Here is a 14,387-nt window from a genome sequence, read left to right on the forward strand (position 1 = left end):
ACAGGCGTCGTAGTATTACGTATGTCAAGTACATTGGCGTAATTTATCACGCAAGTATATTGTTAATTGTGTTAGAGTGACGTCGCCTTTCGGTTATTTTCATGAAAATGCGATAAAATACTGTTCACACTTTTCCGCACTTGTGCAGAGATCTACGTGGTAAGAGAAAATTGATGAATTTAGATCGGGATTACCGAAGTCTCCGATTCCACCCACCACTTTTACCAATGACGTCATCAATATGGCGGAAATTGCTGTTCTAAGCGCTTCCAATACGGCGCCTATGATGTCATTATATACACAAGGTAACAAAGACAAAAATACGTACAAATAAGACAGTAATATCTGCCTCCAAAACTACAATCAAACTAACGGGGCAGCTGCGGGAAATTTTGGGTTTTAAGGAGGGGACAAGCTAAATATAATAAACAAAAAAAAGACACACCACGATCCCAAAGCACAAAATGAACAAAAAAAATTACAAAATGTTCAGGAATCAGACACTTCCCTTGACCTATATAGGTCAAGCATAACTATTGATACGAAAAAACTACCACCTACAACTACGAAAAACAAAACCAAAACCACAACACCTCAAAAATTCAAAAGCCAAACATCCCTACGTAAATTAAAACACATTCAATACACAATAAATACACAAAAAGCACAACAAGACGACATCTAGAAACACAACCAACTCATAAGCTCCGCGCTGTAATGACGTCATACACCACAACACCCTTATGTCATGTGTCAAAGCAGACGGGTGGTATCGGACGCTTCCGTTGACCCTTTAGATCTTATTTATAAAAGAGTCACATGAAAACTGTTGTGATGTCTACGAGTAAACGACATGCTTCCGAGATGCACCGGTGCTGTCTTTCAGAAGCAGATATTCGTGCTTGTGTTTAGTGTGATACCACGTTGTGGGGCCTTCGGTGGCGGTACTCACCGCGTGCTCACCCAAGTTCTTGACGCGGCAGTGCAGGTAGGCCGTGGCTCCCAGCTGCGCCGTCACGTTTGTTACCAGCCCGGAGTCGAACTCCGGCTCCGGAGGACCGGAGGGCTGTCTCAGCAGAGGCCGCGGTGTCGAGTGGAACTCGCCCAGGAAGTCACCTGTTCATTACGAGAAAGTAACCAGTACTGCCGACTGTGGTACCACATAGCGCTGCACTTACGAGATAAAGAACCAACATGTATGGAACGTTTCGCTATCCTTCATGAGACCACAAGCATCTTGCAACTACATTCATATTACGAACATAGCCACAAAAGAAAGTACGAAATTACTTGCAGAACACATGGCTGCCGGTGAGACTGTTGCGAGGAATGTTATGAGACATCCGTCTGCCATGTATAACAACAGGTTATATGCATACTGTCTTTGTTTACGTATTTCGTGAATCCTTACAAAAATTGAAATGAAGGAAAGAGAGAAAGGTAGATATTGTTTATTGTTAATGCATTTTAGGGACAGAAACATATCATTGACGACATTTACAGCGTAATAAAGTAAGTATAGCAATATAAAAGTAGGCCTAGAGTAACGAAACAGGCAAATGCGATGAAATAAGCCAGTTCTCGAGTAGTATTTGGGATTTCCGGCCGTTGTGGTTGAGCTGTTCTAGCCGCATCAGTCCGGAACCATGCAGCAGCTACGATCGCGGGTTCGACTCCCGCCTCGGGCATGGATGTGTGTGATGTCCTTAGGTTAGTCAGGTTTAAGTAGTTCTAAGTCTAGGGGACTGAAGTCCTCAGATGTTAAGTCCCATAGTGCTCAGAGCCATTTGAACCATTTTTTGGGACTGGTTGCTGTCTCCCTCAGCAATTTTTCTTTGAACTACGAGTACTGAATTCAACAACATTCTAAATTAATAAAATCAGTTATCGTCTTTTATACTCTGCGCGTAAGTGCAGGTACAAACTACGACGAGAAGTAGTGCCTTTTTCGGATGGAAATACGAGTTGCGTGGGAAAAATAACGAGACTGATGTTTTATCCACCTAAGTTTTTATTTTATTTTTTCAAACAACTATAATATCACCTTCAAATTAGTTTCCTCCGTCAGCTATACTCCGACGGAGGTGTTCTTCCTGTTCTCTGCTTCAACTGGTAAGGCCTTTAACATGTCGGTCACATTCTTTTGATTGTCATCCAGAGTCTCAAAATGACGCTCTTTTAAGACATTTTCCACCTTGGGAAAAGAAAAAGTCGCAAGGACTGAGATCAGATGAACAGGGGGCCAGCGGAAAAACACGAACGCCTTTTGAGGTCAAAATTTCCCTGATGAAAGTGACCCTGTGGCGTGGTCATATTGCGGCATCCACTTGTCCGCACTGACCGGTCTCACCTGATTCAACCCTTTTCCGAGCCTCTCCAGCACCTTTTTGTAAAACACTTGGTTGGAAGTTTGTCCTGGAGGAACAAAATCTTTATGCACAATTTCCCTGCCGGCCGGGGTGGCCGAACGGTTCTAGGCGCTACAGTCTGGGACCGCGCGACCGCTACGGTCGCATGTTCGAATTCTGCCTCGGGCATAGATGTGTGTGACGTCCTTAGGTTAGTTAGGTTTAAGTAGTTCTAAGTTCTAGGGGACTGATGACCACAGCACTCCCATAGTGCTCAGAGACATTTGAACAATTTCCCTACTGTCAAAGAACCAACTCAGCATTGTTTCCATCCTTGATTTGCTTATTGGATTCTTTTTTTGTTTTCGTTCGAGTAGATGCCTCAGTGTGCCAGTCCTCACTTTGTCACAGAGTCGTACTCAAAAATTCAGGATTCATGACCTGTGACCACACGACTGAACCACTCGTGGTCATTGACAACCTTTCAAGACCATCAACGCAAACGTATCTTCTATCGTCCATTCGCTCAGTTGTGGGGTTTTCCGGGCCATTTAGACACAAACCTTTCGCATGTGCAAATTTTCTATCAAAGTTTGGTGTACGGTAAAAGTGTATGAGCTCAACAAAAATGGTTCAAATGGCTCTGAGCACTATGGGACTTAACTTCTGAGGTCATCAGTCCCCTAGACTTAGAACTACTTAAACCTAACTAACCTAAGGACATCACACACATCCATGCCCGAGGCAGGATTAGAAGCTGCGACCGTAGCGGTCACGGGGTTCCAGACTGAAGCGCCTAGAACCGCTCGGCCACTCCGGCCGGCGACAAATAGCAGTGGTGGTCTGGGGTGCCATTTATTTCCATCGTAGCATCCATTTGGTTGTCATCAGTGGATTATTACAGCACAGCGATAAATCGAAGATACTCTACACCCCGTTTTGCTACCCTCCATGGCAACGCAACCTGGGCTTACATTTCAGCAAGATAACTTCCGCGAGCATACGGCATTTCTACTGCTTGTTCTAGCGCTTCCCAGACCATTCCTTGGCCAACAAGGTTGCCAAATCTCTATCCAATTGAGAACGTCCGGAGCATTATGGGTGTGGCCCTCCAACCAGTACGGGATTTGACAATCTAACGCGCCAATTAGACAGAATTTGGCGCATCCAAAAATTCTATAAATAAATGACAAGGTGAATAACTGCTTGCATAAATGCCAGACATCGACCAACGCCTTACTGACTTGCACAGTTTGTGAAGTTCTTTCTCTGGAATGAATCATCCAATTTTTCTGAATTGTCATCATTTGTATGTCTGTACCTTCACATCACATCTAGCGATTTCCGTCCCATTCTGATAATTACTTCGTGCTGAGTCTTTTTATTTCTTTCTTAGAGTGTATGTTCCACGATTCCTTAATTTTGGTTTCTGAAACATTGTAAGCAGGCTTGAGGCATAACTACGGTCTATGTTCAAACCTCTACCAATTTAGATTTTTCAGCATTTCCGTGATGCTCTCTCCTGAGTCATACTTGGCATGGATCCCATACACCTAAGCAGAATATTACGCTGGAATTTACAAGTCTGTTCTAAGCAGTTTTCTTTGTAGACTGACTGCATGTTCCCAGTCACCTGCCAATGAATCCAAATCTGCCTCCAGCTTTGTCCAAAACTGAGGCTGCACGAGCATTCCATTTGACTGTTTGTTATCCTCTCTAATACTGCTGTGCGAAGATCGCCAGTATCAACCGCACTCCGTCCTCGGTATAACCTCTTCCTTGGTGGCTTACGGCTTGCCGCCAGAAGTCAACTCCTCTCCAAGTGCCGGGATAAATGCTCTGGCAGTATGACATCGCTATGCTTAGCGTCAGAGCTAGAAGATACCACGCACTTGCTGACATCTTTTCCCGTCATTGCATTTGTGGTAATTGTAATCAATATGCCAGAGTCCCAATGCACCAATTATTGCTGATCGTTACGTTAAATATTATTTGCTCCCTTTGTACCTGGATGTTGTCTTTTAATCTTAGCCTCAAGACGAAATCTCTTTTCATCACATTTTCTGCACAGATAGCTTCCACATCTAAATTCTACTTAACGAAACAGCATTACTGCTCGAACTCCCTCGCAGATGAAAACTATGTGCCGGACCGAGACTCGAACTCAGGAGCTTTGCCTTTTGTGGGCAAGTACTCTAACACTGAGCTACCCAAGCACGACTCAGGAACCGTCCTCACAGCCTTAATTCCGCCAGTACCTAGTCTCCTACCTTAAATTCTGGAAGTATTACTGTTACATTCATGTAGTATGTTGTCGATATCTGACCTCGTTTGGTAATGATTAATTAATGGTTATTGTCGGGAAAAATTGTAATCGAACCATTGTAAAAGTAAACTCTGATTAGTAACTACACTTTGATTTCGATGTTAAATACATACGGATTTCAAACATTCATATTTGTAAAATCCGAGCTTTTCCTACGGATGCTGTATTTCATTACTATGAAGAAAACGAGTATTGTGTCAAAGAAGTAGGGAAGCCATTAACCCTGAGAACGGCCAAGTTTTTTCCCTAGTCGTTAACTTTTGTGAACTTTCCTACGAGGAGTAGATTGACCAAACAATCACTGCCGAGATAGCGTTGGTAGGCGTCTCTTGTCGGTTCCGTTCTGTGTTCCCCACGTATGTGGAACAAAGTATACCGCAAACAGACTGGGTTGTAGAAAGAAGCCAGCGAACAGTGGTCAGTGAAGACATCTATTGGCGCACTGAAGATATTATATATTTTATGCTAAAACTGGAGAACTTCGTGAAAGAGGGTAATAAATAGCGCTTCTCCGACAGTAAGTCATCCCTAGTAAGTTGTAACAGTGGGCGCAGGACTTTTCCATGTCACAGTATATGCAGCAAAAATTACACCATCTGCCTCCAAGAAAGTTTCTCAAAGGCAGACATTATGGCATTTTTGATCTGTATAATTAATAATAGAGGTAACGAATCTGTGGAAGTATTTTTCTACCACATTCTCCACTGCACTGCTTCTGAGAAGGCTAGCTGCACGAAATTTAATTCATTATCAATGAACGGGACGCAGGACTTATGTTAACAATATGTGTTAAAACAAGTGCTTTTGGTTCAACGTATTGACAGTTAACTATAGCCAGTTTACCATCTTATTTCAATTACCTACCATTATTTTACTTAAATCCTAACACAGAATTATTATTTAGTGCGTGGGAAAGTAACAACAGTGAATGCCATGCTTGTACGGATTATTAAAGTAAGACAGTGGAGATCTTTTGATGGACATTCTTAAATTTCCTTAGTTTAAATTCAATAACTAAAACTCTCAAATTTTAAGTAACTTCACCCTAACAACAGTTATAGATTTCGTTTTTGCGTTCAAAGTTCTTAATGTGCAAAAAGGAAGTCATTTAAGATCGTGTGAGTTTCACTCTAGTACTAAGTGCAATAGTTGCATTTATTAAACTATAAATGCAGTAGGTGCTTTAAGTTTAATGAACAGATTTACTTTCGAAATTCGGCCATTCAGAACGTGCTGACTGGTATTACTTCGTAGAACTAACGATTTTCAGGAGGAAAGTGTCCAATGTGAGTTAGCATTGGTTCTTATCCCAGTTAAAAATGCTGTCACTATTATTTAGTGGGAAACGTTAATAACCAGGTAATAGCGCTGTGAAGTGTATACTTCGTTTATGGATACAACAACTCTCTAGTTTGCCCGCTAAATTCTCCGAAAGTAGTACGAAATCCTATTTAATATTCAGTATAAACGAGGCTGACATAGTACGGAAGTTCAGCTTTCTCTACAATAGTGTTGGTTTTGGTTACGCATCCGACGTTATACACTACGATAGACAGCCAAGGTTCTAGCAAGGTCACGCAGCTTGACGGGAGCAACCAGATACGCGTAATAAAAGACGATAAGGGAACACTACAATTACGATGAGGAAAAGAGGTTGTACGATTGTTATAACTTCCTCTCAACGGCCTGCAATTCCTTTAGTGGGTACTCGTGTGATGAACAGTTATGTCATTTGTTTCTAAATAATTAGAAAGTGCATTTATACAATTTATGATTGAAGATGAATTTCATGAAGATTAAATGAAAAACTTGTAATGTTGAGATCTGTTTCGTCCGTGTTGAGAATTTGAAAGAATTCGAGAAAATCTCTGACAGTTTCAAGCAATTTGTGAGTGCTCCAAGTTCGCTTAAAGAGAGAGGAGTGCACGTTCGGTCAAATGTGAATATCTGATATCGAATCCAGTTCTTGTACACAGTTGTAAAGGTTCACATACAGTTCACTTTAAAAGCTGTTTCCCTGCGTTTAGGTACGAGAAAATTGCAACGCAAATGATACAGTGAGTCAGATCCAACACAAACATTACATTAATGTACAGACAATGCGGCGCATGTCGCGTGTTATTTGATTTATTGAGTAGGTTCTCTCATCACGCGCAAGCATCCTCAGATATTCATTGCCCTATCCGCGACAAGTTAGAGGTTTCACGTACAGGTCGGCATCATAGCCAACTTTATGGTGAGGATGACGCAGAGCGGTACGTTAAACCACTAACGTTTCGCAACCAGAGCAATGAATAACTGAGGATGCTGGCACCGATGAGAGAAACACTCAATAAATCAAACAGCACGCGATCTTCGCCGGTTTACCTCTGCAGAGCGTTCCATTTATCTTGAACACATCAAATAACTTGTTGACCAGAAGCAAAATAAAACTGAGTCAAGTAAATCCTCTTTAGCTACCAGGGGGACATTAACCAGCATGATTGCCTTTCTTGTAACTTTTACGCAGGTACAAACAGCAATACATTTTTTTTTTGTAAACTAGAACCCTGTATTTTTTATTCGGTAACCCTCTACTCAAGATCCATTCACAAAATATATCGCAGTGTCCCTTTTACGTGAACATGACGTTTTTAAAATCTTAACACAAAACTTGCTTTCATATTAATTTATTTTGGCTTTTGGCAGCAATGATCGTACAGCCAGCAGCAATTACAACTTAGCCATTTTAACACGATTGCAAATTTCACACTAGAACAGTAATAAGAGTTTGAGATATAAACATAAGTTCTTAATGCAGAATAAAAACAAAGTAACAAACACCTTACAGCCAGCAGTAGTTACAATAATGCCAACTTATAACTGTAAATTTCACGTAGCACAATGAAAGTATGAATTACAAATATAAATTCTTAACGTAATATAAAAACGCAAAATTACGACCCAGTTTTCGAATCGGGCTGGTTCCATGGAAGAACGATGTCCACACCAACTTATAGTTTAAGGCCGGACGACAGCGTCAGTTACAAATATAAGTTCGTAGCTCAAAATAAAACACAAAATTGGCGGCCGGGGTGGCCGAGCGGTTCTAGGCGCTACAGTCTGGGACCGCGCGACCACTACGGTCGCAGGTTCGAATCCTGCCTCGGGCATGGATGTGTGTGATGTCCTTAGGTTAGTGAGGTTTAAGTAGTTCTAAGTTCTAGGAGACTGATGACCTCAGAAGTTAAGTCCCATAGTGCTCAGAGCCATTTGAACCAAAAACACAAAATTATGATCCAGTTGTCGATGAGAGGACGAGAGCCACAGCAATTTATAGTTTGTAGTTGAATACTAGCGTCTTATAAATTGTCCGCAAGCAAATTGTGCTATATATGAAATCGGTAGGAAAAGCAGCTACACTTGTGGGGAAGGGAGTAGAACCTTGCACTAAATTTCCTGTACAAGATCGCTTGATTGGCTATGTTCTTGATATAAGCCAGTATGACTTGGTTCAGATCTGCCATCGACGTTAGGTCCTTATCGCATTGTCCAGAATCGATAATTTTGAACCAGTGTAGGTGGGCAGCGTAAACACTTGTTCCCTAGTCTCATGCGAATGATAGATGTCGTATGACGCCTACTAAGCTTCACCGAGGCTAACCGTGATGGAAAAGTGAAGTTTCGTTGTATGTCTGGTAGGTGGCCGTCATTATAGTGCTCGGATATGTGCTATTCACAGTTCCAGTTGTGATAAGCAGCTGTCTTAATCGTCGACTTGAGATCCGTATAAGGGATCGGAGTTGGGCGTATCTGTCTTCCAGTAATCCTCTTGGCAAGGCGGATGCCACGATGCTGCTTTATCCAGCGTAATTGGACGTCTATGCCCAATGTTCGTTTGTCTGTTGCGGCATCCATGACACCCAATACATATATGATAGTTTTGTCATCAATTCCCGGATTTTGTAGTTTCTACAACACGTCTTGGGAGTCCGTAAGCATCAGTACCAGACTGAACGCGTGTGTGCCATAGTAAATGGCGTCCCTGATTGCCAGTAACTCAGCCGTGTAGATAGAGGATTCAGGCGGAAATGCAGACACTTGGTAAATGCTATTAGAGGGGCTGAATAGGGCGTATCGTACATCCCCCTCAATTTTAGAGCCATCCGTATGGATGCAAGCGCACAGTGGTCAGTGTCGGATATTGAAGTGCTCTAAGTCAAGAATGATGTTCGTCTTCGTCCAAGCAAACACGAAATCGGGGCTTGATCGAGGAAAGTATCAAATGAAGAGCGAAAGCAAATAAGTTTCGTGTCTTGTAGAACTAGTGGAAAAGTATCTCGCCTCATAACTGCGAGCTATTATAATGAGTTCGGTTGGTGTTCTTCTATGAGGTACCTGTGTGAGTCACCCAAATTGAGGCCGTGGAGAAAATAAAATGACGACGTCTGCATTGCAGACACTTCCACTAACAGTAGAACAAGACGATTCACTCTACAGTGGAGAGCATCGAGTTGGCGCAAAGCTGATTTCGTTGCGTTGCCGTAGGCGATGCTGCCATAATCGCAGACAGCGGATCAAGAACAAAGTGAGGAGGACTGTCGGTTTCTCTCCCACCAAACTGTAGCAGGCACCTGCAATATATTCGCAGCGTACTCCACCTTGCCTACGAGCAACTTGACGCTTCCACGTCAGTTTGCGATCGAAGTAGACGCCAAATAGCTTAGCATGTAACTGAAAGGGAAGCTTGTACGGATCAAGCTGAAATTCTGGAGGGACGTAACTGCGCATTTTGCTCGTATACATCACCGCGTCTGATCATTTGGGCGACAGAGTGAGTGCATTTCGAAACTCCCATGTGGCCAGCATTTTGCATGCATCGTTAATCCGTAATTTTATCACACAAAAGCAGGCGAGTGCACGTATATACGTATGCCGTTCGCGTACAGAACTTTGATGTTGGGGCTAAATAGAGTTTCTATGTCGGCGACATACAGGACGTGTAGTAAGCGACTCCGTATCGCACACTACGGAAGGCCACGGGACAGAATACGACGGCCATATAACACGTCGTCTTGGCCACTGACGTAGACTGTATGAGAGCCGAGCAAACTATGTATAATTCGTAAATACGTCACCGGGAGGTGTAGCAGTTTCAGTTAGTTAATATGTTCACGTATAATGACATTGTAATAAACCCTCGAGAAATCAATAAATAAAGCCATGAGATACCAGTTACTCAGAAATGTTTTTTTCATTGTGCGTCATTACGAGAGGTGTAATACACTGTCAAAAGCACTTCTGCCTTCACGAAAACCGTATTGCGTCTACGGGAGCAAGTCTTTATTTTCTAACCAACATTTTGAGCGGAGCTTGAGAAGACGTTCAGAGGTCTCACACGTAACTGACGACAGTGTAATCGGACGGTATGATGTTGCTTGACCAGGATCTTCCCCAGGTTACAGTACGGGCACTAATATTTGAATCGTCACCTCTGCTGGAATGTTCCGGTCCTTCCAAGTGTCACTAATGCTCACAAGAACACGTTTTGCGTTGTCCGACAAACTGCTGATCATGGAGTAATGGATGTGGTGACATCCGAGCAAAGTGTCCGTATCATATGTAAGAGTGTTGTGGCGTTCTGAGAAAGATAATCATGTTGTTAAGTTTGGTTAAACTATCATGAAGTGCGATGCTGATGGGCGATCCGAACCTCATATCATATAAGACGTCGACACAGAGCCATTTGCAAAGAGGATCGCTTTGCTGCGGCTTTTGTTTAAATGCGTCGGCTTCAAGTGATAAACCGTTAGGGTCACAGCAATGGCTGACTCGCTGGTCACCTGATGCAGCAGCTGTTGTTGATGACGATGATGTTGTCGTCGTCTTTGATTTTTGTTGTTGTAGTTCTGTAGTGGCAGTAGCTGAAACCGTTTCTGCTGGGCTAGTTGTAGCTGCTGAAATTGTAGCTGTTGTTGATGATATTGCAGAATCTGCTGTCCCTGTTTGTGCTGTAGTCCCTGTTGTTGTAGAAATTGTTGGTTCTGAACTGGCAGTTGAACCTGCTGAACCTCACAACGCATTTGATTTCGGACATCGCCGGCAGTGAGATATGTGTCGGAACATATTGATGGCAGATTTGCAGTGCCGATGAACAACAACTTGACCAGTGTCACGGCGAGCGGCCATTTGTGAGGCTAACTGTGTAGCGCTTTCGTCGCAAGCGTGTGGCTAGGAAAACACACACAATTCCAGCGTGCATTACTCTGCAAGTAATCGATTCTCCTCTGTGGGAACGACGGTATTAGTATATAAACACTTACAAGAATGCGAAGACTACGAATCGCCTCACTCGTCCGCGGAAGGTTAACAAATAACGACCGCGCGGAGCGGATCAGCTAATATGTCCGTACTCCGCGACCGATGGTAGCAGCCTGCAAAATTAAGTTTCACCCTTTTGTACGAATACAAAGTGCTGGTTTGCGTGTTTAACATCACTCGTCCACTTGCTGGAGTCAACAGCAAACAAATCGAAATACAACTAAATGGCACACCGGGTCTTTCAGTCAACCGTCTGCAGTCGAAGGTTTGTCTGAGTCCAAAGTGCACCAACGACGAGAGGCCAGAAACGCAACTCACTTCGCACATTGTAAGTTATCGGAACTGTAACTGCAATTATGTCTTATTATTTACAATACGGATACACGTAGAATAGCACTGCAGTATCTCTAAACGATATATTGTGTACAGTAAAGGCAGTTATTGATTAAAAACTGAGTCATCATTACTTTTATTTTTTATGGTTGAAAGTAAGCATAATGCTACTCAGGTAGACGATCTCTAGAACAGCATAGAGACAAGAATCCACCTTCTCCGCGGATGTTCTCTTATTTGTCTTGACGAATCAGGGAACACGGAGTTTCAACCAAAGGCAACGATATCGTATTAGAAATCCCAAAGATGAAGCCGCCCAAGTTCTCACATTTGGTGCAATGAATCTGCAGCTGTGCAAACGAAAGCTTGGAAAGGTCGCCAGATCCGACGTTGTCATGTACACTGGTACAGAGAACTGCGTGGGAATGATTTCCAGAATGGTGTACTCTTCCGTGAGTGGACACAGCAGTAAACGCTTGACGACCAGATCTTCATCTCCCATCTTCCAGTTATCGGTTTTGTTTCTTAAACAAAGGACTGGAAAATACGCTCTAAGACAAAAAAGAGGAACCACGAAGGAATTATCTGAATAAGGAAATCGGTAGACGTGATGCACACGTATGAAGCAGATGTACAGATAAAAGAATGATTAAAGTTTCAGAAAAATTGAGTGATTTATTCAAGAGGAAGACCGTCTTAAATTGTGCAAGTCAATAACGCTTTGGTGTACCCATGGCCCCTATGCAAGAATTTGTTCGGCTCGGCACTGGTTGATACAGTTTTTGGCTCTTCTGAGGGATATCGTCCCAAAATCTGTCCAATTGGAGCGTTAGATCGTCAAAATACCGACCTGATTGTAGGGACCTGCCTACAATGCTCCATAAGTTCTCAATCGGGGAGAAATACGGTGACACTGGTGGCCAAGGTAGGGTTTTGTAAGCAGGAAGACAAGCAGTAGAAACTCTCATCGTTTGTGGATGGGTATTATGTTGCTGAAATGCAAGCTTGCCATGAATGGCAACAAAACGGGGAGCAGAATATCGTGGACGTACGGCAATGCTTAAGGCTGCCATGGATGACAACGAAAGAGGTCCTGCTGTGAAAAGAAGAGAATCGTTCCTGGTTGTCGGGCCGTACGACGGGCGACAGTCAGATGAGTATCCCACCGCCTTCCGGGGAGCGTCTCCAGACGCGTCTTTGCTGGTCATCGCGACCCAGTTCGAAGTGGGACTCATCAGTGAAGAAAATTCTATTCCAGCCAAGGAGACTGCAGACCGAAGACGTGGCTGGAGACGTCTCGGGCAACGGTGGGATACCAACCTAAATGTCATCCGCCATTCTCTGGGTAACCAGGAATACTGGTCTATAGTCGCATTTCTCTTCATACCAAGACCCCTTTGGTTGTTGTCCGCAGCACCCTTACATCATACCGGTACGCCCACGATTTTCTACGCCCCGTTTGTCTGTCCGTCATGGCAAGCCATCCTGGGCGCACATTTCAGTAAAACAACGCCCGCCCGCACACGGCGAGAGTTTCTGCTGTTTGTCTTCGTGCTTTTCAAACCCTATCTTTGGCCAGCAAGGTCTCCGGATCTCGCCCAACTGATAACGACTGAAGCATTGTAAACAGGGCCCTCCAACTAGCTCGGTATTTTGACGATCTAACGCACCAGTTTGAAAAATTTTGCGCACGACGTCCATCTGTAAGACATCCAACAATTTTATCAACTAATGCAAAGCCAAATAACTACTTTCATAAGAGCCAGTGGTAATCAATGCATTATTGACTTACTTAATTTATGAAACTCTTGCTCTTGAGTAAATCATCAAATTTCTCGAAAATTATAATCATTGGTTTATTCGTACATGTACATTACATCTGCCGACTTCCGTCCCTTTCGGATAAATCCTTCGCGCTGTGCCTCTGTCTTTGTCTTACAAAGTACCCTTCAAGTACGAGGTGGCAAAAGGCCAACGATGTTTACGGCATTCAATGTCCCATGTATCGTTAACCACGCAACCAAAGTATTGGCTGTTAAAGGCAATACGGGGTGGGACTGGAGATACCCCATGGAGGTGAGCAGGGCGTGAGTGTACGCAGCGTCGTTGAACTGCTTAGTCGACGAGTAACTCACAGCTATGCCACAGTGTTAGTGGTGTTGATACAGATCAGAGAATAGCAATGATTAACAAGGAGAACTTGGATTATATTTACAGCAATAGTTGTCGAAGTTGACAAAGTGACGGACTAAATTTTCGTGTTTCTGCAAGAATATGTGGTATCGTATAAGCACAAGTGTGCGGACAATGTAGATGAGGAGTACAATGACGGCGACATGTGCTCTAAAACTCAAAGTGATATTTAAACAGGTGTCCGGCCATGTAGTTAATCATCCTTGTCGAGCAGGGAACGACAAATCCCATCTCCAGTGAAACAGTAAAGAACAGTCGTTTCCCAACGAGCGGGTACTAAACATAATTCTGTACATGGAAGATCTTCCTCAGCATAATAAAGAAAACATTTACGAACAGATCTCGAATCAGTCAGCGGCAATATGACCGTGTAATGCGTAAGAAAAATCACGGATATGCAAGGGGGGACAAGGTACATTTGTTACAAAAACTGGTGTTTGCGCTTTCTAAAATGCTCGAAACAATTTACAGGATGTGCCTAATAGTAACCCACAACGTCATGCACATCAAATAGCGCGTGACATAGATTATAGTAATTTCAAGGAAATCAGTGGATGGTTCCATATGTTCAAACAGTGGTACAGAATTGGAAAACTTTAGATTATGAAATTTTAAACAAAACATCAACTTGACTATGCACAACAAACTGCGGAATCAGACAAAAATTTGTAGATGAAATAAAGAAACGTATCCCATCTTTCAATAAGGAATTTGTTTTCAACTCGAGCCAATCGGGATTTGAAAAGGAGATGTATATGAAAGTGCCTAGAGAGCTGTATCAAGGTCAAGTAACATCAATGCGTTAACCCATTCGTATACAATTATGCCGTTATTAATCTGGATGGTAAATTGGCTGGAAAGTTGTTTATTAGGCTTCGAGCAGTTGG

The 14,387-nt window shown here is 43.0% G+C and overlaps 1 protein-coding gene across 1 annotated transcript in view; it reads right to left on the reverse strand.

The window, feature by feature from the left end:
* The window catches only part of LOC124616286 (opioid-binding protein/cell adhesion molecule homolog), a gene marked incomplete at its 3' end in the record, with an annotated part of 87,621 nt that overhangs the window by 52,877 nt on the left and 20,357 nt on the right, over nt 1-14,387 (reverse strand). The window contains exons 3-4 of the mRNA XM_047144589.1: nt 953-1,116; nt 141-152 (exon numbers count right to left, since the gene is read on the reverse strand). Of these exons, the coding sequence (XP_047000545.1) occupies nt 141-152; nt 953-1,116 (176 nt within the window). The remainder of the gene's footprint in view (nt 1-140; nt 153-952; nt 1,117-14,387) is intronic.

This window comes from Schistocerca americana, chromosome 5, assembly GCF_021461395.2.
Source record: "Schistocerca americana isolate TAMUIC-IGC-003095 chromosome 5, iqSchAmer2.1, whole genome shotgun sequence".
Classification (NCBI taxonomy): domain Eukaryota; kingdom Metazoa; phylum Arthropoda; class Insecta; order Orthoptera; family Acrididae; genus Schistocerca; species Schistocerca americana.